This window comes from Bubalus bubalis, chromosome 3, assembly GCF_019923935.1.
Source record: "Bubalus bubalis isolate 160015118507 breed Murrah chromosome 3, NDDB_SH_1, whole genome shotgun sequence".
NCBI classification, from domain to species: Eukaryota; Metazoa; Chordata; class Mammalia; order Artiodactyla; family Bovidae; genus Bubalus; species Bubalus bubalis.
This window is the reverse complement of record NC_059159.1, coordinates 158786139-158812063: the sequence shown is the minus strand read 5'-3', so window position 1 is coordinate 158812063 and position 25925 is coordinate 158786139. Positions and strand designations below refer to the sequence as shown.

The 25925-nt window shown below is 43.8% G+C and overlaps 1 protein-coding gene and 1 long non-coding RNA gene across 3 annotated transcripts in view; one reads left to right on the top strand and one right to left on the bottom strand.

The window, feature by feature from the left end:
- Positions 1–14218, bottom strand: part of RAD23B (RAD23 homolog B, nucleotide excision repair protein) — a 45643-nt gene extending 31425 nt beyond the window's left edge. Inside the window, exon 1 of one of the 2 annotated variants that reach the window (XM_006079410.4) lies at positions 13780–14218. In XM_006079410.4, the coding sequence (XP_006079472.1) occupies positions 13780–13845 (66 nt within the window). In that variant the 5' untranslated portion in view covers positions 13846–14218. Of the gene's footprint in view, positions 1–4481; positions 4590–13779 lie in introns of those variants that run through there. The other variant, XM_025282187.3, reaches the window with a different exon arrangement.
- A 201-nt stretch (positions 14219–14419) lies between these two features.
- LOC123332944 lies at positions 14420–25635 on the top strand. The gene is made up of 3 exons (XR_006550130.2): positions 14420–14584; positions 24332–24420; positions 24776–25635. It is a non-coding gene; the product is annotated as an uncharacterized LOC123332944 (long non-coding RNA).
- Positions 25636–25925: the final 290 nt, after the last annotated feature.

Below are 25925 nucleotides of genomic sequence, written 5' to 3'. Positions count from 1 at the left end.
AGTTAACTACACATTGCTTTTACTTACTCACAACTGCATACTTCTTACTCAAGAGCGCAATACAATGCGGATAAACTGAAGCATGGACTTCGTTCTCATTTTGCTGCCTATTTTCTGCAGCAGCGCTACTCCTACAATGACAGTAAGGTGGCCCTCCCCAGTACCCCTGAATTTAGCAGCATCAGCACCCAACACGTCTTAATCCTTCTCTACAGTATTCCTTGCCCTCTGCCACAGCTGCCAGCACCGACCCATTTCGCCCTTTCACACTGTCTTACCTTGGATTCCGTAACACTCAACTCCTCCAGGTTTCCTCCTACCTCTGTTCCCTTCATTCTGAAATCCCCTCCCTTGCCCAGACCTTTAAGTGTTACTCAAGGCTGTGCTTTTGACTGAATTTTCTTTTACACACTCTTCCAGGATAATCTACCTCATCTACTTCTAGTTTTAAGGACCAATCGGATGTCACCTGTATCTCTAGCCCAGTTCTCCCTTGACCTTCAGTTTTGCATATCCAACTCTACTAGAAATCTTCACTGGATATCCTATAGGCATTTCAACCAGAATGTATTTGCTGAAGGATGGTTTCTAGACTACTTTAAGTCTTCTATAACCCAATCAAGCTGAGCACCATTTTGAAACAGCTTATACAGAAAAGCCTTCTTTTCAGATGTCGTGAAGGAGGAAAAGGTAGCAACTCTTGCACATGGCTTCTCTGGGAAAGGTTATGTCCAGCAGCCAATGTAGTTACAACTTCTCTAACACAGTCAACAAAAGAGTCCAAAATGCAGTACTTGAGTGCAACCTCAAAAACGACAGAGTGATCTCTGTTCATTTCCAAGGCAAACTATTCACTATCACAGTAATCCAAGTCTATGACCCAACCCCTAATGCTGAAGAAGAGGAAGTGGAACGGTTCTATGAAGACCTATAAGACCTTCCAAAACTAACACCAAAAAAAGGTGTTCTTTTCATCACAGGGGACTGGAATGCATAAATAGAAAGACTAATACAGGGAGTAACAAGCAAGTTTGGCCTTGGAGTACAAAATGAAGCAGGGCAAAGGCTAACAGAGTTTTGCCCAGAGAATGCACTGGTCATAGCAAACACCCTCTTCCAACAACACAAGAGACGACTCTACACATGGACATCACCAGATGGTCAATGTCGAAACCAGATGGATTATATTCCTTGTAACTGAAGATGGAGAAGCTCTATACAGTCAGCAAAAAACAAGATCAGGAGCTGACTGTGGCTCAGATCATGAACTTCTTATTGCAAAATTCAGACTTAGATTGAAGAAAATAGGGAAAACCACTAGACCGTTCAGGTATGACCTAAATCAATTTCCTTATGATTATACAGTGGAAGTGACAGATTCAAGGGATTAGATCTGATAGGGTGCCTGAAGAACTATGGACAGAGGATCGCAACATTGTACAGGAGGCTTGTGATTAAAACCATCCCCAAGAAAAAGAAATTCAAAAAGGCAAAATGTCTGAGGAGGCCTTACAAATAGCTGAGAAAAGGAGAGAAGCAAAAGGCAAAGGAGAAAAGGAAAGATATATCCATCTGAATGCAGAGTTCTAAAGAATAGCAAGGAGAGATAAGAAAACCTTCCGCAGTGATCAATGAAAAGAAATAGAGAACAGAATGGGAGAGACTTGAGAACTCTTCAAGAAAATCAGAGATACCAAGGGAACATTTCACGCAAAGATGGGCTCAATAAAGGACAGAAATGGTATGGACTTAACAGAAGCAGAAGATATTAAGAAGAGGTGGCAAGAATACACAGAAGAACTATACAAAAAAATCATCATGACCCAGATAATCACGATGGTGTGATCACTCACCTAGAGCCAGATATCCTGGAATGCGAAGTCAAGTGGGCCTTAGGAAGAATCATTATGAACAAAGCCAGTGGAGGTGACAGAATTCCAACTGAGCTATTTCAAATCCTAAAAGATGATGCTGTGAAAGTGCTGCACTCAATATGTCAGCAAATTTGGAAAACTCAGCAGTAGCCACAGGACTGGAAAAGGTCAGTTTTCATTCCAATCCCAAAGAAAGGCAATGCCAAAGAATGCTCAAACTACCACACAATTGCACTCATCTCACACACTAGTAAAGTAATGTTCAAAATTCTCCAAGCCAAGCTTCAACAGTATGGGAACCGTGAACTTCCAGATGCTCAAGCTGGATTTAGAAAAGGCAGAGGAACCAGAGATCAAATTAATGGATCCAACATCCATCAGATCATAGAAAAAGCAAGAGAATTCCAGAAAAACATCTACTTCTGCTTCACTGACTACACTAAAGCCTTTGACTGTGTGGATCACAACAAAATGTGGAAAATTCTTCAAGAGATGGGAATACCAGACCACCTTACCTGCCTCCTGAAAAATCTGTGTGCAGGTCAAGAGGCAACAGTTAGAACTGGACATGGAACAACAGACTGGTTCCAAATAGGAAAAGAAGTATGGCAAGGCTGTATATTTTCACTCTGTTTATTTAACTGATATGCAGAGTACATTGTGCAAAATGTTGGGTTGGATAAAGTACAAGCTGGAATCAAGACTGCCAGGAGAAATATCAATAACCTCAGATATGCAGGCGACACCACTCTTAAGGCAGAAAGTGAAGAGGAAATAAAGAGCCTCTTGATGAAAGTGAAAGAGGAAGAGTGAAAAAGCTGGCTTAAAAGCCAACATTCAAAAAACTAAGATCATGGCATCCGGTCCCATCACTTCATGGCAAATAGATGGGGAGACAATGGGAAGAGTTGAAGAGACTGGAGTTGTCTTGGGTCCAAAATCACTGCAGATGGTGACTGCAGCCATGAAATCAATAGACACTTGCTCCTTGAAAGAAAAGCTATGATCTACCTAGACAGAATATTAAAAAGCAGAGACATTACTTTGCCAACAAAGGTCCATTTAGTCAATGCAAAGGTTTTTCCAACAGTCATGTATGAATGTGAAAGTGGGACCATTAAGAAAGCTGAGTGCTGAAGAATTGATGCTTTTGAACTGTGGTGTTGGAAAAGACTCTTGAAAGTCCCTTGGAGTGCAAAGAAAGCAAAGCAAAGCAGTCCATCCTAAAAGAAAGCAGTCCTAAAGATTCACTGAAAGGACTGATGCTGAAATTGAAGCTCCAATACTTTGGCCACCTGATGCAAAGAACTGACTCATTGGGAAAGACCCTGATGCTGGGAAAGAGAAGGCAGGAGAAGGGGACAACAGAGGAAGAGATGGTTGGATGGCATCACCAACTTGATGGCCAGGAGTTTGAGCAAGCTCTGGGAGTCAGTGAAGGACAGGAAAGCCTGGCATGCTGCAGTCCATGGGGTCATAAAGAGTTAAGACATGACTGAGCGACTGCACTGAACTGTGCTGAGCCCCGTGTCAATGCTTCCAGTAAGTTATCTCAAAAGGATGGGCCTAATACTAAGCACTACGATCAGAGTAAACAACAAGTTTCTCCTGGCTGAAGCAGGGATATTCATTTTGCTGCTTATTTCCCCCTAGATAAAGGATGTTAGTTTACCACTGATTAGAGACAGAATATGGTTAAGACTCAATAAATCTAGTTTTTTTTCCTAGCCACATACTTCTCTTTTATGAAACTGTGCATTTTAAAAGAAAAACATACTCAACACCTACTAGACATAGCTAACATCGTTTTACCCAAAAGGAGACAATCATAATAGTTTACTGAAAAAGGCCAACACAAAAGCAGATCAGTTATCCTTTTCATCCCATTCTGTTCTGAGGTAGCTATCTCTCACTTCTCCAATATTCCTCACATTAAATCCAGTGGTTCCAACTTATCATCTAACTACTTTCCAATGTGAACACTATATTGTATCCCATGACACTATCTTAGTTCAGGCCAACCACCATTAAAAGTAGTTATTTCCACGAATTTAAGTTGTATGTTTCAGATATAAAAGTAATGTCTTTTAAATCTTATCTCCATAGTAGTATAACATTTTACAAGTCAGTCTTCCTACACATCACTTAGTTCATGGGTGCTACGTACTTACCACGTGTCAGGCAGTGTACAAAGAGCCTCACAATATTTAACTCATTTACTCTGTGTTAGATCTCTATTTGAATCCTGGCTGGTTATTCAGACAGACTTAGTATTTGAAAACAACAAATACTGTTGAGATTTGTGAACACTGATGCAAGCATTTTTGAGGCAATCTGCCATCCTTTGACCCAAAAATTCCACCTCTAAGAATCAATACTAAAGGGATGTTCACAGAAATACTTCAAAGATACATGAATAAAATATGTGCAGTACACTACTTATTGTAATACTGCAAACAACCCTAAATATCCATCAACGGTGAAATGGTAAAATACATTATTGCTCATGCATACAGCTGTATTGTTATACAATTCAATAAGAACAGTGACTATATAGAGAAATTAACAGAATGCATGTACATTAAAATGACTGGAAGGAATATTTACAATTATCTTTAAGGACAAAGGGCTTCTCTGGTGGCTCAGAGGTTAAAGCGTCTGCCTCCAATGCGGGAGACCGGGTTCGATCCCTGGATAGGGAAGATCCCCTGGAGAAGGAAATGGTAAACCACTCCAGTATTCTTGCCTTGAGAATCCCATGGACGGAGAAGCCTTGTAGGCTACAGTCCACAGGGTCGCAGAGAGTCAGACACGACTGAGCGTCTTCACCTTCACCTTAAGGACAAAAGCAATGGATTTTTAAATACATAGTGTTGTTGTTTTTATGTATTATACGCACACATTTTTCTGAAAAAAAAAAAAAAAAAAAAAAAAAAAAAAGACAAGCAGCATATACAGAATTCAACAGTGGTTACTTAGACCAGGGGCCTAAAGCCTTTTGCTCTTTATACACTTTACTTACTATAACAAGTCTCGATTGTTTTTAGTAATGAGGGGAAATGTAAGTAGTTTAAAAGAAAAAACACCTCCTGGTACCCTCTTCCAACCATTACTAATATTATACAAGAATACACTGCAATTTATGAGATCTCATTAAAGCTGAAAATTCTGGATAGTTTGAACACTACATAGCCTAGCAAATTAAAAATTAGTAACAGCAAGTAAGTTTTAGCCATTAACCATTATGTATGTGTTAGTCACTTAGTCGAGTCTGGCTCTTTGCAACCCCATGAACTGTAGCCTGCCAGGCTCCTCTGTCCATGGAATTCTCAGAAAAGAGTACTGGAATGGGTTGCCATTCCCTTCTCCAGGGTATCTTCCCAATCCAGGGATCGAACCTGGGTCTCCCACATTGCAGGCAGATTCTTTACCATCTGAGCCACCAGTGAAGCCTCCATTAGCAAAAGGAAACAGAGACCTAAAGCAAAATATGTTTACAAAAGGATTTCATACATTTACACTATGGGCAAAACTTTTCCTTTTTGGTTCCCTGGGTGGTATCCTTCCATTTGGGAGACTAGTGCAGGCACCCGAGAGTATTTCCTGAATCCTTCCCACAAAGCGGGTTTCAGGTAATTCTAAAAACAGAACTGATTATGAAGATGTCAGCTGACATTAATGCAGCAGGAAACTTCTTCCCACTGGACCAAAGGAAAGAAAAAATGTGGTACAATTTTTTTTTTTTAACTGAAAAAATAATTCAGATTACAGTATTAACAATGTGTGGATAACAGTAAACAAAGGCAGTAACCCTAATTTTCAAATTAGGGTTACGATCTAAAAGTTACTATTTTAAGTATAATTTGAAATTCATAATCCATTCTCCCCCAACAGAAACTATGATAATTAGGCTCCTAAAGCCAAAGTACTCAAAGTGTTAGTCGCTCAGTTGTGTTCAACTCTACAACGGAAAGCTGTTGGATTATAGCCCTCCAGGCTCCTCTGTCCGTGGAATTCTCCAGCAAGAATACTGCAGTGGGCAGCCATTCCCTTCTCCAGGGGAATCTTCCCAGTCTGCGTCTCCAGCATTGCAGGCAGACTTTTTACTGTCAGAGCCACCAGGGAAGCCCCTGGTAACCAACAGCAGCTACTAATGTCTTTTCTTTTTGTCTTTTTTTTAAAAAAAATTAAAAAAGCCTATCTATTTATGCCAGTTTAATCTATTCTACAATATTATAAATACATTCCTAACAGTATGGTCTCATCAAGATCAAAACAGACACAGACTTTGAAGACAGTAAAGCAGAAATTCCCAAGTTACTTATAAATTTTAAAGTCCCTATACAGGCAGAGAACGGATCTAATACATGACAAATAAAGCCACCCATCTAATACAACCAGACATGCAGAGGACAGGACAGAGGGAGAGACAACAACTGTTATCCAACTGCTCAAGCATCGAGGACCTATGCATACATATTAGTCATTTGTAGCTGGTCTACTTCCTCTGCTGGAATAGGTATATATAATGTTAAAGGGTTTATAAAGTTCATTCCGCTATAAAATTAGCTGTCAGAGAGCCAAATACAAGGAATGTATTTATCCAAACTTATAGGGAACAGACGTGTGGTGTCCCTCAGCAGGATTCACTGTTCTATACCAAGTTTAAATTTATAACATTTCTTTCCAAAAGCAAAAGAAATTTTATATACTATCTATCAAATAATCTCAATTTCCAGGACTAAAATGGCAGAATACTGCTCTCAACACTGAAGTTGCTGACTACATCAAGCTGAGAAAATAAAGATATCTCACACAAACCATGTTCAAAAAGGACAGTGAAAACACTGATCACAATGAATGGAAAACTGATAAAAACAGGATGTTTTTTTTAAAAATTGCATAGATTTCTGATTTCACAATTTACTCAAATTTTCAGATCCATGATCTCACCTGATTTTCACACCAACTCTATGAGGAACGTAAATTACTATTACTCCCATTTTACCCATGAGAAAACAGATTTAAGTATACCACACTCAAAGATACAAGGCAACTACAAAGTGGGGAAAAGCTCTCCTCTAGCTTAGGAACAGTATGATGTATTTGAAAGAGCAAGATGTTAAAAAAAAAAAAAGCAAACAGATTCAAGAGCTACCCTTAAGTTCTGCTATAAGGAAGAGGGGGAAACGGGACAGTAGACAAATGTGGAGACAAGGGAGGGTTTTATTAAAACAAGGACAGTGTTTAGATAACTCTAGAAATGGAAAAATCAATGATGAAGAAAAGGAGACCCGATGGAGTGACGTCCTTTATAAATGAGTTTAGGATGTCGTGGGAAAGTGAAGGAACTGGCCTTAGATAGCACTATGCACAATACAAAGCTATCCCCACAATCAAGAGAGGCTGTCGGGTGGAGTGCGAGTGGGGCCATGTTGTTAGCACTGTCACCAAGCATACTGTGTGTTAGCTCAAACTCACATAACCTTCAAAACGATCCTGAGACGGCAGTATTTCTGTGGCTGTATTCTCAACTTTACTGATGAGGAAACAGGCACAAAACTGGGTAACTTGCCAAAGGTCACATCACATGGCAAGTGCTACAGCCAGGACTGAAAGTTAGGCGGCCTGGCTCAAGAGACATGCTACACCTGACCCTTGCAAGGGAGAGATTATAACCACTGGCTCTATTTTAGCTGGGCAAAAGTGGAAGCAGTAACATGAGGGGAGGGCCAGAGAAAAGCAGTATGGATCAAATGGATTCTAAGTCTCCTAAGAACTGGAAACAGAGGAACGTTAAAGTGAGGTACCAAAAACAGATTACTGTGGACAAGAGGAAGAGCTCCAGTTACTTGCTGTGATAAGAGCTAGTTACCACTCCTGGGTCTGAATAAATGAGTTAAGTAGAAGGAAAGGTCACCAGATGTGCAATTAATGAATGGAGATCAGACTGTGGACAAGACCATCATTCAAAGACAGTGAAACTACCAAGGCCAGAGAAGTTACTAATCATGCTGGTCTCCAATTCTTTTTAAAACACACATTATTACATATTTTTCACAATTCTGGTTTTTTGTTTTTTTTTTGTTTTTTTTAAACAATGCCTACCACAGGCTGTGACACTCAGAATTATTGCAATTGTTTTCACGTGTCTCCCATGCATTCCTCAATTCACTCAAATCTAACTTCTGGCCCCACCGCTTCAAGGAGACTCCTCACCCAGGTCACTTATGACCTCCAAGTTGCCAAAACCAAAAGTCATGTTCCTTGTTTTCATCTTACATTTTTGCAAGTAGCAGATACACTTGACCCTTTCCTTGTCTTTGAAACTTTTTTCTTCTCTTGGATTCTTCCTCCTTCAAAGGTTGCTCCTTGACTGCCTGACCTTTTCACTACTCAGTCTTCACATGGAACAGCACCCCAAGTTTCAGCCCTAAGCCCCATCCCATTCCACTCTCACCAAGGTTCCTCAACTCTAGTAGCTATAAGGGGTAATTTAGGCTCTTGGGCTCAATTTTGTCCAGAATGGGCACTGAAAAAGGTTGAGGCAAGATGATCTCATCCATTCCTATGGACTGAGGTCAAACACACATGTGGCTTGTCATGTCTCTAACCCCAGCCCAAATTTCCCTCTGGAATTGAAATTCGTATCAAATCTCCTTGTCATTTCCACCTAAATGTTTAGCAGGCATCTTAAATGTAAGTCTTTGAGTTCCTACCCCAATCCCTAAACCTGTTCCTCTCCCAACCCTTCATGTCTCAGCAAAGAACATGGTGTTCACACAAGTTATACAACTAAAACCTTTACTTAATCTTTGATTTCTCTACTTCCCCCACTACAACCCATCATCAGCTCTTCCCTTCCAACCATATCTCAAATCCCTCCAACTCTCTTTATATCTCTACTCTTACTTCCCTCGTCAAAACTTCAACTCTTGAGACTGTTGTGCAAGCCTCACTGCTCTTCGTACTGTCTGTTCTCCAGACAGCAAAGTAACCTTTCCAAATCATAAAAGAAATATTTTTTCTGCTCTGCTTAAAAGCCCCCAAAGGCTTTCTATTTTACAATGAAAATCTCCAGCTTATTACAAAGCCCTACAGGCCCTGGCCTCTTGCCTAACTCTAATCCCTCACCTCTCTTTCCCCTCACCTACTAGAACAACAAAACAGGCCTTTTTTGATTCCCAACGCACACCCTTGAAAGTCTTTCCCATCCCTCTGGGTCGTCCCAGTGGGCTGGTGCACTGGGACGACCCAGAGGGATGGAATGGGGAGGGAGGAGGGAGGAGGGTTCAGGATGGGGAACACATGTATACCTGTGGCGGATTCATTTTGATATTTGGCAAAACTAATACAGTTATGTAAAGTTTAAAAATAAAATTAAAAAAAAAAAAAAAAAAGAAAACACTCTCCCCATCTCTGAGTGCTTATTATTCAGATCTCAGTTTAAATGTCACCTTATTTAGAAAGGTCTTCTGTGACCAGTCAATTTAAAAGTAGCCACCCAGTCATGCACTATCACATTACCTCACCCTATTTCAATTCTCTACATAACTCTTACCATTATCTGGTTTTGAAAACTTGTTTTTGAACTGATTTATCCCACTATAACGTACACACCATGACAGCAGGACCTGACATTTTTAGTAAGTATTCAACCAATATTAAATAAATTAACATGCAAAGATTGAGGGATCACTGACTTGGCAATTCACCAAAAAATGTATTTAGTTCATTCAAAAGATCTTTACCAAACTGTTGTTGCTGTTGTTTAGTCTCTAAGTCATATCCGACTCTTTGCAACCCAATAGACTGTAGGCTCCTCTGTCCATGGGATTTCCCAGGCAAGGATACTGAAAGGGGTTGCCATTTCTTTCTCCAGGGGATCTTCCTGACCCAGAGATTGAACCCACATCAGCTGCATCAGCAGATGGATTCTCTACCACTGAGCCACCTGGAAAGCTCCCTTAAATGCTTCCTGTGTGCTAAGTACAGATGCAAGCCATGCCAGGTTTCCCAGGTACTTCCAGTATTTTGTTTTACCAAAATACCAAGAAGCCTTAGTTTTACCTCTGTGATATAGTATTTTAATACGTTAACAACTTAAAGGTTTTAATAATCTAGGAAACTTCCATAATAAGGCACTATCTCTAGCACAACTCTATTATAATACAATTAGTCATGATGGGAACAATGTGCTAAAAAATGATGGCTAGTAAATCCTATATACAGAACTAGTACTCAAGCAGTATTTTGCAGCGCAAATGTATCACAAAGTGAGATAATTCTTTGCAGAGTACTGTACAGAACATCAAATACACTGTCTATACTAATTAAAACTACTGTACTTTAGTAACTGTCTTATCAAAAACTTCCAATGTATACACATAGCTTTGTTGTGACTTATGTAGTATTTCAGCTTGTGCACTTCATGTCTCACCTCAAACTTACTGTTGTTTTTCCCCCAGTTATTTTATAAGAGGAGATGAATTATTATTCTAATAATAAAAAGATTTTTGTAATGGTTAACACGAAGGGCAGTGAAGGGCAATGGTCAAGGAAATGGCACAAAATGGCAACGTTAAGGTTTCACTGGTTTTAAACAAAAAGGCAGGGGAGGACTTTTAACATTCAAAAACCAAAGCAAGTAAGAACACCTTAAAAACAAATCTTGCTTTTTCTACTGTGTCCGTCTCCTATGCTATAGCCACTGACTGAGCTAAGACTATGTAAATATGTCTCCCCAAAAGCCCCAGACCATGTCTCCCGTGTCCTTGCATTCCTCTGGTTCTGCCAGTCAAAGCTCACTGAACATTTACTTGTTCAGCAAACGAATCACTCCCATGATTCCTCTTATCTCTCAGTCCTCTTTCACTCATTTTTGCTCCTACTCCTCTCAAGCTCACAAGAGTTTCTACACCAGCCATTTCAAGTTACTTAAGTAATTTAAGGTTCCTTAGTTACTTCTAGGTAAAAAATCAAACCTCTGAGTGGCCTACACATAGGTTTCAGACACCAAAATCTGTTCATTTTATGTGAATCTCCCTAAAAGTCTCACTAAAATCCTATTTTTTTCCCCTTTATTTTAAATTTATTTTCTTAATATCCTTGGCTATCTAGTTTTCACAAACAGGATACTTACAGTCTGCCGATAATTATATAATTTTCATTGCTTCTTTTCTTACTGGAAAGCTCTCAAATACGGTATTAAAAATAAATGTTAATTTAAAAATCACTATAAAGATGCAATTAAAATAGCTCTAATGTTTTCCCCATTTCTGAAATTTAAGTCCATTAAAGTAAAAACCCACAAGTCATTTTAAAGTAAATGTTCCAGAATATCCCAATTAAATGTTTTCATTTCTTGTCCCAGACTAACAATGTTAGGTTTTACATTTATATAAACAGCGGCACAATTATACTTGGACAAACAGCAACAAAAAACTGAAGAAGCAACTCTGTAACTAAGCTTTCTGAAAATCTACCTTCAGAAGTATGTTTATAATTCATATAAATAAAATGGAAAATAGCAACGTAGCTAATTATCTATACAAACACAAATAGTAACATAGCTAATTATCTATACAAACACAATATTGGCTCTAAGATAATGAATGCATAAAATGCCTAAAGAGCAATACAAATCTAGTAGAACATAAATGTTTCAGTGGAGCTGTAGAAAGTCACTGCATATCTTCAATAAACCCAGAAATATAAAACACCCCCCACACCCCCCCCCCCAAACCTTTAGGTTTCAATAATTCTGGAACTAATTGTGAACACCAGTTGGTAAAGTTCCTGCAGCACCAACATTACAAAAAACTAAAGTCAATAGCTATTTTATGGAAAAATTTGGCTGAAAACATTAAACAGCTGCATTTTCACTTCCATCCTTTAACTTATAAGTACACAATAAGCAGTAAAGGAATATTCAGGAAGAATTTGATGTTAGTAACAGCGATCCACAGGTGTTGTCAATTTTGAGGACACTGAATTTCTCATCAAAACTTGGTATCTCTTGCACCTTTTAAGAATTTATAATGTAGCATATTTACACATATAATTAAGTGCCTTGAACTAAAATCATTTTGTGCCACAATTTCAAAAAGCTTGGGAACTACATTTTTAAATAATTCAAGATGTAGAAAACTTCCTCCCTCAAAGGTACCCATTGATTAATAATCGATTTCATTTACTGACCACCAATTAAATACTATTTAATCTTCACGTCTTTGTAAAACAGGTACATAGCAAATTATGTTAGAGCCGCAAATGGGAGCTCAGGTTTATTTAATTAACCAACACCAAGTAGACCTGGATGGATGTGAGAGTTGGGACTATAAAGAAAGCTGAGCGCTGAAGAATTGATGCTTTTGAAGTGTGGTGTTGGAGATTCTTTAGAGTCCCTTGGACTGCAAGGAGATCCAACCAGTCCATCCTAAAGGAAATCAGTCCTGAATATCAGTGGATGGACTGATGCTGAAGCTGAAACTCCAATACTTGGCCACCTGATGCAAAATGACTCATTGGAAAAGACCCTGATCCTGGGAAAGATTGAAGGCAGGAGGAGAAGGGGACGACAGGGGATGAGATGGTTGGATGGCATCACCGACTCAACGGACATGAGTAAGTAAGCTCCGGGAGTTGGTGATGCAGGGAGGCCTGGCATGCTGCGGTCCATAGGGTCGCAAAGAGTCGGAAACGACTAAGCGACTTTACTGAAGGCCCCCGACATCCACCAAAATTGAATCAATTATTTTGAAAAATACAGACGGGCAGAAAGTTGCTGCTGTAAATACAGCACTGTGACAACCTCAAAGGTGTACAGACTCACACAAGAAGTCAGTTTACACTGAATGGCAATTTTTAGATCTTGGCATAAAGTTGTACTGATTTCAACACAATGGCTTTTTGCAGTCACAAATACAGAGGATGACATGAAAATTTAACACGTGAAGTTCGAGTCGTTCAAGAGTTTACAGAAGAGATTCAGAGTTTTTATTTTATTTCTCTTCTGAAAGGCTGTTATTTGAGGGTTGGGTGCAGACTTCCGATCCTACAATTTCAAGGCTTCTAACACAGGAACTTGCTAATCTGGAGTTAAGTTTGCGCCTGGATTTTATTGGAAGGGCTCTAATGCAACAACCTTCACCACCAAAAAGGCCTCGAAGTGCAATCTACGTATGGGTGTGGGCTGGGTGGCGGGAGAACTGCAGAGAAACGATTCAAGATTTATGCAAATAAAAGGGTCACCAATTCTGCGGCGAAGAGGGCAAAAAAGGCATTTTCACCACCCCTCACACTCACACTCTGCGGCTGACGGAACCTGATACCATTTTATTTAAGGCTCATTATCTCCAGTTACCACCTCCAAGACCTCACCGCCTAACCAGGTCCACGCAGGGATAGTGGCGACGCCTACCTCTCCCTCCCTAACCTGTGCACCCACACCCGGGAGCCCAGATCGACCGCCCAGGCCACCCTGACCTCCCCTCCCCCTCTGGCCCCTCCACCGAGAGCGCCCAGGCCGAGGCCTCCGGTGCCCCGCTAACGTGTGCTTCACGCCATATGCCACCCGGGCTTCAGTGTCCGACCACTGCTTCCCCTCACTCCTGCCACAAAGCCCACAGCCCACCCTGAAGGTTCAGTGGGCCGCACGCTGCCAGGTCCCTGGCCCTACCCGCGCCCGGAGCCCGCAGGCCTCATAAGCGCCCGGGTCCCTAGACCCTCCGCTCGCCATGCCGTCTCGGGTGCACCGCGGCTCTACCTGCTCAAGCTCCGCTCGAAGCTGAGGTCGAGGCCCCGCACGCGGTCCCGCCGCGCCATCCCCAGCCCAGGCCCTCCCGGCCCCTCGCGCGGACCGCCCCCGCTCCGGGCCGGGCCCAGCGCGCCCCGCCGCACTCACCGTCTCGTCGGGGTCGATGTCGATCTTGAAGGTCTGCTGCTGGAGGGTCTTCAGGGTGACCAGCATGGTGCCGCCGCGCAGCTCCGCTGCCGGGCCTGCTCCGGGTGCTGGCCGCTGGGCGGGGTCTGTGGCCTGGCGGGGCCCCGGGGTCGCCCGCGCTCCTCGCGCACTCGGGAGGAAGGCGGTGGGGGTGGGGGCTTGTCACATTCGCCCTGCAGAGCGGCCTCTCCCCCAGCCCTGGCCCCCGGCCGCGCCGCTGCCTCCGCGACTGCGGCCTTCCTCGCGAGCTCGGGCCACCGTGCTTCCTCACGCGCCCGGTTACCAGCCAGTGGGTCTGTCGGGAGCGCGAGGGGCTCTGCGAAAACAGCAGAGAATCCGCTAGCTCACCACAGGCTGGTGGCCGCCATCATCGTGACTCGCCGAGACTCGCCCTCCCCCCACCACCCTAAAAACCTGGGGGGATGGGGCCGGGCTGGCGGAGCGCGCAGGCGTAGGGTGCGGCGAGGCTGTGCGCAGGCGCAACCAAGAACTCCGCCCCGGAATTGGGGCGGGGTGGATTGCCGCTCTGGAATGCCGGCCGCCTGGATGGCGCGTGCGCAGGCGCAGTCAGTGGGCGTCTTGTTGTGGGGGCGCTCAGGGCTTCCTCGTCTCGTCTGTTTCTGGGGCCTTCTCCCGCTCGCTGTCGCTCCGCCTACGTGCAGACTCCGCCCGGTTGCCTGAGTTGCGCAATCCGTAGCCGGGGAAGCGCTACGTGGAGACACGACAGAGTGGCTGGCGAGCCTTGGAACTGGGGAACTAGAGGACGGTAGGTCGAGGCGAGGTTTAAGTGAGAGGGTCGCGGGCAACCAGCGTAGTGGGCCAGCGCTTGCAGGGTGCTTGCTATGTGGCTGAACCCTTATGCTGGGATTCATTTATCCTGAGATCTCTGACTTCAGCGCCAGACCACGTTAATGGACCTTGCGCCTAAATATAAGATCAAGTTATATCACTTCCCCAGGCAGATGTGTCCAATGGCGCCTCATGAGTAAAAGTCAAAGTTCCTAGAACTGGATACACAGCCCCTACCTCTTGCATCTTATTCTCTCGGCTTGCACTAGACGTTGTTGGTGGATGTTCAGCAAATGCTCTCAACCTGAGAGTCTACCTTCACCCTTGCTGTTTCCGCTCTGAGTCCTCTTCCTCGATACCTGGGTGGCTCGACTTCTCACTTCCTTCCAATCTTTGCTCAGATGTCGCCTTCTCAGGGAGATCGACTCTGGATACCGGACTTAAAACAGCAACTTCCCGAGTTCCGTTACCCTGCTGTGTCTTCTATAGCACTTCAGTTCAGTCGCTCAGTCGTGTCCGACTCTCTGCGACCCCATGGGACTGCAGCACGCCGGGCTTCCCTGTCCATCACCAACTCCCGGAGCTTACTCAAACTAAAGTCTATCGGGTCGGTGATGCCATCCAACCATCTCATCCTCTGTCGTCCCATTAATACATATTTATTGGGTTTATCATCTTTCTCCCTTCAATAAATCACAGGCAAGCTGCACAAAGGCAAAGATTTTGTTGTGTTGCGTGATGCAGCCCTAGCACGAAGAAACAAGCCTCAACTTCATTGATTATTGGAGGGGAGCGTTGAATAATGTATGTAAAATCTTTGTACGAGAACGCAGAGTTAGTAGCCCATAAGTACATAGCTGTTTGTAGTACACCCATTTCAGATAAGAAAACTGAAGTATAGAGATGATGAAAAAGGTACCTGGAGTCACCCACCTGCTAAGTGGCAGGTCCAGAATCTGAATCCAAGCAGAATGACTCCAAAGTCCATGCTCCTAGGTGCCTGGCATTCCTCTCTCTTAATTACGTACCCTGCTGCACATTTAGGGGCTTCCCTGATAGCTCAATGGCAACCCACTCCAGTACTCTTGCCTGGAAAATCCCATGGATGGAGGAGCCTGGCAGGCTGCAGTCCATGGGGTCGCGAAGAGTCAGACAGGACTGAGCGACTTCACTTTCACTTTCCACTTTCATGCATTGGAGAAGGAAATGGCAACCCACTCCAGTGTTCTTGCCTGGAGAATCCCAGGGATGGCGGAGCCTGGTGGGCTGCCATCCATGGGGTTGCACAGAGTCGGACACGACTGAAGTGACTTAGCAGCTGACAGCTCAGGCGGTAAGGAATCCGCCCGGAATGCGGAGACCAGGGTTCGATTCCTGGGTCGGGAAGATCCCCTGGAGAAGGGATAGGCTACCCACTCCAGTATTCTTGGGCTTCCCTTCTGGCTCAGCTGGTAAAGAAACCTCCTGCAATGTGGGAGCCTTGGGTTCGGCTGCACATTTAACTTAAAGTAATTCAAATGCAAAGTTACAGTTCTGTCACTAGCTGTGTGACTAATTGCAAATTACCCCCACTATACCAGCATCCTCACTGATAAAATGTCACTGCTTGGTTTTCTGTGGATTCTAGGAGCTCAGATCTAATTCTTCCATGGAACTTTGCTTGACCAGCCTCCCTCTCCACTAACCTCCTGTTGTCCTGTTCAGACCACATGTCTCCCTGTATTGTAATTCAGCATCTAACCCTCCACCCTCTGAATTTCCCTATATCTATTGTTAGTCACCAGGTGATCTCATCTTATCCCTTGTTTTGAAATACCTCTCTCCTGGACTTTTCCCCTTAGCTATCGTTAGCTGATTGCCTGCACAGTATCTTTTTAAAAAATATTTATGTATTTAGCTGTGCTGGGTCTTAGCTGCGGCACATGGGATCTTTCGTTGCAGTGTACAGGCTTAGTTGCCCTGTAGCATGTGGATCTAAGTTTCCCAGATCAGAGATCCAACTCGCCCCCTCATTTGGAAGGCAGATTCTTAACCACTGGACCACCAGGGAAGTCCCAACACAATATCTTGACTTGAAATATAATTAGCCTCTGAGACTTAACATGGCCAAACAGAACCATTGACCCCCTCTGGGCCTCCCTTCCCCCTGAATCCTGTTCTCCCAGTTTCCCCCCATCATAGTTCATGGCACCGCCATCTACCCACATGCTCAGACCAAGAATCTAGTCATCATGCCTGATAAGTCTCTTCCCTCTCTTCTTCCCCACACCAGCCACCACATCTAATCCATTACCAAGTCCTATCAACTTTATTCTCCAAGTTATATCCCCAAGTCAGCCATTTCTCACCATTTTGACTTCTAAAACCCTAGGCTAGTCCATCAATATCTTTCATTTCAGTTCATCTTTCCAAGAGTCATGACCTATTCTTTGTGACCCCAGAGACTGCAGCATGCCAGGCTTCCCTGTCCAGCACCAACTCCTGAAGCTTGCTCAAACTCATGCCATCCAACCACCTCATCCTCTGCCATCCTCTTCTCCTCCTGCTCTCAACTTTTCCCAGCATCAGGGTCTTTTCAACATCTTTCACCTGCCTCCAAAGTGGTCTCTCCGCTTCTACTCTTTTTCAGCCTCCTCAGCAGTCAGAGTGGTCTTTTTCAGATACAAATCATGTCACATCTGTTCTTAAAACCTAATTATACTTAAGAATAAAATTCAAACTCCTTACCTGACCTTGCAAATTTACCTGACCTTGAACACTTCATGCAAATATGGGCTCAGGAAAGGACAGAAATGCTATGGACCTAACAGAAGCAGAGGATATTAATAAGAGGTGGCAAGAATACACAAAAGAACTGTACAAAAAAGATCTTCACGACCCAGATAATCACGATGGTGTGATCACTGACCTAGAGCCAGACATCCTGGAATGTGAAGTCAAGTGGGCTTTAGGAAGCATCATTACGAACAAAGCTAGTGGAAGTGATGGAATTCCAGTTGAGCTCTTTCAAATCCTAAAAGATGATGCTGTGAAAGTGCTGCACTCAATATGCCAGCAAATTTGGAAAACTCAGCAGTAGCCACAGGACTGGAAAAGGTCAGTTTTCATTCCAATCCCAAAGAAAGGCAATGCCAAAGAATGCTCAAACTACCACACAATTGCACTCATCTCACACACTAGTAAAGTAATGTTCAAAATTCTCCAAGTCAGTCTTCAGCAATATGTGAACCGTGAACCAGATCAAATTGCCAACATCTGTTGGATCATTGAAAAAGCAAGAGAGCCAGAAAAACATGTATTTCTGCTGTATTGACTATGCCAAAGGCTTTGACTGTGTAGATCACAATAAACTGTGAACAATTCTTCAAGAGATGGGCATACCAGACCACCTGACCTGCCTCTTGAGAAATCTGAATGCAGGTCAGGAAGCAATAGTTAGTACTGGACATGGAACAACAGACTGGTTCCAAATAAGAAAAGGAGTACGTCAAGGCTGTATATTGTCACCCTACTTATTTAACGTGTATGCAGACTACATCATGAGAAACGCTGGGCTGGATGAAGCATAAGCTGGAATCAAGATTGCCGGGAGAAATATCAATAACCTCAGATATGCAGATGACACCACCCTTACGGCAGAAGGTGAAGAAGAACTAAAGAGCCTCTTGATGAAAGTGAAAGAGGAGAGTGGAAAAGTTGGCCTAAAGCTCAACATTCAGAAAACAAAGATCATGGCATCTGGTGCCAACACTTCATGGCAAATAGATGGAAAAACAGTGGAAACAGTGGCAGACTTTATTTTGGGGGGCTCCAAAATCACTGCAGTTAGTGACTACAACCATGAAATTAAAAGACACTTACTCCCTGGGAGAAAAGTTATAACCAACCTAGACAGCATATTCAAAAGCAGAGACGTTACTTTTCCAACAAAGGTCCATCTAGTCAAGGCTATGGTTTTTCCAGTAGTCATGTATGGATGTGAGAGTTGGACTATAAAGGAAGCTGAGCCCCGAAGAATTGATGCTTTTGAACTGTGGTGTTGGAGAAGACTCTTGAGACTCCCTTGGACTTCAAGGAAATCAGTCCAGTCAATCCTAAAGGAAATCAACCCTGAATATTTATTGGAAGGACTGATGCTGAAGTTGAAGCTCCAATACTTTGGTCACCTGATACAAAGAACTGACTCATTAGAAAAGACCCTGATGCTGGGAAAGATTGAAGGCAGGAGGAGAAGGGGACGACAGAGGATGAGATGGTTGGATGGCATCATTGACTCAATGGACATGAGTTTGAGCAAGCTCTGGGAGTTGGTGATGGACACGGAAGTGTGGTGTGCTGCAGTCCCTGGGGTCGCAAAGAGTCGGACAGGACTGAGCGACTGAACCTAACTGACCTGACCTTGGGGAGGTCACATGATCTGCCAAACTCTCTGGCCTTATCTCTTCCCTTCTCCCTCTCATTCATCATCATCCCTCTGCACCACCTTTCTTTCATACCCCGAACAGACCAGGCTGGTACTAATCTCTTGGCCTTTGCATTTGAGTTTATTTCAGCTTGAAATTCTCTTCCCAGATGTTTGAATGACCAACTTTTCATCATTCAGGCCCAAGTCATAATTAACTTTCTCAAATTTCTCCAGCAACTTTAAGAATATATAATAAACATACATTAACCCTTAGGCAAGGCACCATTCAAGGCACTTTCCATGGAACCTCATATCTGAGCCCCACCAAACTATGTGGTATCTGCAGCAGTAGTGCGTGCGTGCGAAGTCACTTCAGCCATGCCCGACTCTGTGCTACCCTATGGACTATAGCCTGCCAGGCTTCTCTGTCCATGGGACTCTCCAGGAAAGAATACTGGAGTGGGTTGCCATGCCATCATCCAGGGGATCTTCCCAACCCAGAGATCAACCCTGTTATGTATTCTGTATTGGCAGGTGGTTTCTTTTATCACTAGGGCCACCAAGGAAGCCCATCTATAATTCAGTTCAGTTCAATCACTCAGTCATGTCTGACTCTTGGCAACCCCAGGGACTGCAGCACACCAGGCTTCCTTGTCCATCACCAACTCCTGGAGCTTGCTCAAACTCATGTCCATTGAGTCAGTGATGCCATCCAACCATCTCATCCTCTGTCGTCCCCTCCTCTTCCCGCTTTCAGTCTTTCCCAGCATCAGTCTTTTCCAGTGAGTCAGTTCTTTGTATCAGGTGACCAAAGTATTGGAGCTTCAGCTTCAGCATCAGTCCCTCTAATGACTATTCAGGACTGATTTCCTTTAGGATGGACTGGTTTGATCTTGCAGTCCAAGGGACTCTTCAAGAGTCTTCTCCAGCACCACAGTTCAAAAGCATTAGTTCTTTGGTGTCCAGCTTTCTTTATAGTCCAACTCTCACATCCATACATGAGTACTGGAAAAACCATAGCTTTGACTAGATGGACCTTTGTCGGCAAAGTGATGTCTCTGCTTTTTAATATGCTGTCCAGGTTTGTTGTAGCTTTTCTTCCAAGGAGCAAGTATCTTTTAATTTCATGGCTGCAGTCACCATCTGCAGTGATTTTGGAGCCCAAGAAAATAAAGTCAGTTTCCATTGTTTCCCCATCTATTTCCCATGAAGTGATGGGACCAGATGCCCTGATCTTAGTTTTCTGAATGTTAACTTTTAAGCCAGCTTTTTCATTCTCTTCTTTCACTTTCATCAAATGGCTCTTTAGTTCTTCTTTGCTTTCTGCCATAACGGTGGTGTCATCTGCATATCTGAGGTTATTAATATTTCTCCTGGCAATCTTGATTCCAGCTTGAGTTTCATCCAGCCCAACATTTCGCACAATGTGCTCTGCATATAAGTCAAATAAACAGGGTGACAATATACAGCCTTGACGTACTTGTTTCCCAATTTGGAACCAGTCCATTGTTCCGTGTCTGGTTCTAACTTTCTTCTTGACCTGCATGCAGATTTCTCAGGAGGCAGGTGAGATGGTCTGGTATTCCCATCTCTTGAAGAATTTCCCACAGTTTGTTGTGATCCACACAGTCAAATTCCATCTACAATAGAACCCTTGTTTAAATTTTTTCATGGCTCTACCTGAAATTATTATTTTTTATTATCTTGGCTAAATAGTACAAGTTGGGCAGGCTATATGCCTCCATGTCTGATATAGGTGTGTTTGCCTAGAGTCCCACAGTTCACATAACAGATGATGGGACCCCCTCCAACTCACCAGTGCAAAGGCCACCAAGGTGAGAGTGCTTATGAGCAAAGCCTTGTAGGATAGGCCTTGAGCTTCTTCAGTAGCTGTTGAGCCAAAATATAAAGATGGAAGGCTGTCATTACTTCCAAATACTTGATAACAAGCCAGGGAATTTTACTTGCATTTTTGGAAGTTGGTCAAATGATTTCAGGGAAGAAGATGAGCAAGCAGAGATGCAACAGCTACTGACTTAGAAAATACTGGGGTAGAAAATGCCAGAGTCCAAGCCATTCATTCACTCATCAGGTAATTCTTGAGACTTTCTCCATGCCAGAAGCTGTTCTAGGTGCTGAGGATACAATAAGGAGAAAAGTCTCTGCCCTCATGGAGTTTGTATTTTAGTGGAATAATAGATAATAAACTAAAAATCAAAATTATAACAGAGGGGGTACTGATAAGTACTATTTTTTTTAAAGAACATGAAGAAGATCAATAGTGCTGAAAAAAGATATACTTGCTACAGAGAATGTGCCAGCTATTTTTCATTCCCCTCCCTCACCTTCTTTTTAAAAAATATTTTTTCGGCTGCATCAGGTCTTAACTGCAGCACGCAGGATCTTCATTTCCTCATGCAGGATCTTCATTTCCTCATGCAGGATCTTCATTTCCTCATGCAGGATCTTTCACTGGGGCACAAGGACTGTCTGGTTGTAGCTCATGGCCTCAGTAGTTACAGCACGTGGGCTTAGTTGTGGCACGTGGGATCGTAGTTCCCCACCCAGGGGTCAGGCCCACAGCCCCTGCCTTGAAAGTCAGTCAGCGTCAGTGTTAGTGGTTCACTCTTGTCTGACTCCTTGCGACCCCATGGACTATATAGTCCCCTAGGCTCTTCTGTCGGAGAAGGCAATGGCACCCCACTCCAGTACTCGCCTGGAGAATCCCAGGGACGGGGGGAGCCTGGTGGGCTGCCGTCTGTGGGGTCCCACAGAGTTGGACACGACTGAAACGACTTAGCAGCAGCCGCAGCAGGCTCTTCTATCCATGGAATCCTCTAGGCAAGAATACTGGAATGGGATGCCATTTCCTTCTCTAGGGGATCTTCCTGACCCAGGGATTGAACCCAGGTCTCCCACATTGCAGGCAGATTCTTTACCATCTGAACCACTTGGGAAGCCCTCCTGCATTGCAAGGCAGATTCTTAACCACTGGGCTGCCAGGGAAGTCCCCCCTTCCCCATCTTCTTTCTTACCCCTTCTTCACCCTGCAGTTGGTCCCAAGAAGACTACCCTGTATGGGTTTCCACAGTTGGCTTCTCAGGGAGTCTTAGCAGGAGAGGACTGAGGGAGGAGAGTGAAATTAGGTGTGTAGTTGGCAGTGCTCTTGATACAGGATAATTGCTTCTGTATGGCCTTCCATGTGACTCTGTCCTTCCAGGTTCTGGTGAGTGCTCCCTAGAGGGCCCTACTTCTCACTGCAGGGTGCTGTCCTGCCCTTGTAGTGTGCCTGTACACTTCCCTACATCATTGTGAAGAGTCCCTTTATTGAATCTCCCTGGATTACACCTTGTTAGTTTCATAGGACTGCTAAAACAAAGTACCACGAACCGAGTGGCTTAAAACAACAAAAAGTTATTGTCTCACAGTTTTGGGGGCTAGAAGTCCAAAATTAAGATGTTGGTAAGGCAATGCTCTCTCTGATACCTGACACACGGATTCTTCGTGGCTTCTTCCTAGCTTCTGGTGGCTTGCTGGCAATCATTGGCATTCTGTGGCTTCCTGCACCACCTTGATCTCTGCCTCCATCATCATCTGATGTTCTCCTCTTGTATATCTGTCCCTCTGTCTCTTCTTATAAGGACAGGAACAGAATAGGAAAAACTCTTATTGTGTCTCCTCTACTCACTGCTCTATTACTACTTTTAATATTTTCTTCTGAACACCAAATTATTATTAGTTAGTTCAGTCGCTCAGTTGTGTCCGACTCTTTGCGACCCCATGAACTGCAGCACGCCAGGCCTTCCTGTTCATCTCCAACTCCTGGAGTCCACCCAAACCCATGTCCATTGAGTCAGTGATGCCATCCAACCATCTCATCCTCTGTCATCCCCTTCTCCTCCTGCCCTCAATCTTTCCCAGCATCAGGGTCTTTTCAAATGAGTCAGCTCTTCGCATCAGGTGTCCAGAGTATTGGAGTTTCAGCTTCAACATCAGTCCTTCCAATGAACACCCAGGAGTGATATCCTTTAGGATGGACTGGTTGGATCTCCTTTCAGTCCAAGGGACTCTCAAGAATCTTCTCCAGCACCACAGTTCAAAAACATCAGTTCTTCAGTGGTCAGCTTTCTTCACAGTCCAACTCTCACATCCATACATGACCACTGGAAAAACCATAGCCTTGACTAGATGGACCTTTGATGGCAAAGTAATGTCTCTGCTTTTTAATATGCTGTCTAGGTCGGTCATAACTTTCCTTCCAAGGAATAAGCATCTTTTAATTTCATGGCTGGAATCACCATCTGCAGTGATTGTGGAGCCCCAAAAAACAAAGTCAGCCACTGTTTCCACTGTTTCCCCATCTATTTGCCATGAAGTGACGGGACCAGATGCCACAATCTTAGTTTTCTAAATGTTGAGCTTTCAGCCAACTTTTTCACTCTCCTCTTTCACTTGCATCAAGAGGCTCTTTAGTTCCTCTTCACTTTCTGCCATAAGGTTGGTTTCATCTGCATATCTGAGGTGATCACCAAATAGGTGGGTTTTCTTTCTCCACACCAAGTAATTCTCCAGTTCTCTGTGGACACCAGCTGGGCATCCTACAGTGTGATTCAGTCCTGGCACTACCTGGAGTTAGTGTCTGATCCCACATGCCTTCCCTGGTTACTCAGATGGTAAAGAATCCGCCTGTAGTGCGGGAGACCTGGGTTGACCCCTGAGTTGGGAAGATCCCCGGAAGAAGGGAATGGCAATTCACTCCAGGATTCTTACCTGGGAAATCGCGTGGACAGAGGAGCTGGGAGGGCTACAGTCCATAGGGTCACAAAGAGTCAGACACAACTGAGCAACTGAGAATGCAGGCATGCATGTAGTAGCTGCAGCTTGTAGTTCATTGGGACCATTGCTGTGTCCCCTCACAGAGTACTCCCCCTTTGAAGACCAAGACTTCTAACTGCACAGGTTTCAAAGATATGGGACCAGAAAGGTCCTCAGTGGGTCACTGGGAGTGGTAAATGGGCCCATTCCTGCTTTCCTGTCTTGATTTCTGGACCATCTGGTCTTCCTGCTGGGGACACAGTACCCTGTAGGACACTTTTATTCAGTCTGTAGGTTCTACCCTGGAGAATAAGGCCTTGTTCTTGCACAGTATTGCCCCTGATAGTGAAAATGAAAGGTGCTCAGTCGTGTCTACTCTTTGAGACCCTATGAACTATACAGTCCATGGAATTCTCCAGGACAGAATACTGAAGGGGGTAGCCTTTCCCTTCTCCAGGGCACCTTCCCAACCCAGGGATCAAACCCAGGTCTCCCACATTGCAGGCGGATTCTCTACCAGCTGAGCCAAAAGGATTGCCCCTGAGATGGTACTTCATCTGCCCCACCAGCAGCTTGTTCCGTCACTCTCTCAGGTTGGCACTTCTGGGGAAGGTGGTGTGTGGTAAGACCAATAGATCCCGTGAACATGGGATCACTCCCAAACCTCCTTCACTGTGAAGCGGGTCCCCTGGTTGGATGCTGTTATGGGTAGGGTTCTGGTCTACGTGTCAGGCACTCTGTAAACTGCAGAATGGTAGAGGCTGAAGCTCTTGTACTTCTTAATACAAACCTGTACTCAGGATAATTATCTGTTCTTGTGGGAACAAATTGCTTGGCCTTCCAGGATACAAAGGATCCTATGAAGTCAACTTGTTGCCATGTGACCAGTAGGTCCCTCAGAGAATAGTACCAGATTGGGAATTCATCTCTGGTCTCTCTTTCTGGCAGGTTGGACATTCAGAGGTGATCGTGGCTAGACCACCGTTACCGAGAGGTCATGCCGAGAGGCCATGCGTTGTCTTCACCTCTGCCACCACGGTCACTGCACTCAAGTGCCTATCATGTTTCCACTCTTGCTTCCTTATAGTCTATTCTAGATTTAATAGCTATATTCTTTTTAAAATATAGATCAGTTCATTACTGTTCAAAACCCTGTACTAGCTTCCTATTTCAATCAGTAAAATCTCAAATCTTTACATCGCTCCTCTCTCTCCATCCTCTTTGTTACTTTTCTGATGTCATCAGCTATATATTTCCCCAGGTGCAATCCGCTGCAGCCTTGCTGTCCCTTGAGTTCACCAGGTCCACTGTAATCTGGTCTTTTGATCTCTTCTTCCCAAGACAGTCTTGTACTGGCTCTCTCCCTCACATCCTCCAATTATTGCTCAAATATTCAACTTCTCAATGAACCCTGCTCTGACCGCTTGACCACCCTATTTGCTATGACAATGTCCATTTCCCAATCAACACTCCCTATACTCCTTACCCTGCTCTCCTCCTCTTTGAAGACACTATATTGTTTATTTATTTATTATGTTTCTTTAGTGTCTCTCTCCCATGCTAGAAGACAGGGATCTTTGTCTGTTTTACTTGTTCAGATTCTGTAAGCACCAGGAGGAGTGCCAGGAACAGAGAAAGAACTCAACGGTGAAAGGAAAATTCAGCCACTCGTTAAAAAAAAAAGGCATATTAAAACAAGGTGATATTGTTATGTGTTAAAATGTAAAAGTAAGACTCACCTCCAATAATATTATAAATTATTATAATATTATAAAATTATAAATAATAAAACTGTATGACAAAAAATGTCTTCATAGTTTTCTGGTGACTTTACAGTTTGTTACATTCTTTTGGAAAGCCATTTAGCCTTATGAAAATAAAAGTGAAGTCACTCAGTTATGTCCGACTCTTTGTGATCCCATGGACTAGCCCACCAGGCTCCTCAGTCCATGGGATTTTCCAGGCATGAATACTGGAGTGGGTTGCCATTTCCTTCTCCAGGGGATCTTCCCAACCCAGGGATCGAACCCGGGTCCCCACATTGTAGACAGACGCTTTACCGTCTGAGCCACCAGGGAAGTCCATAGGTGTTCTTAAC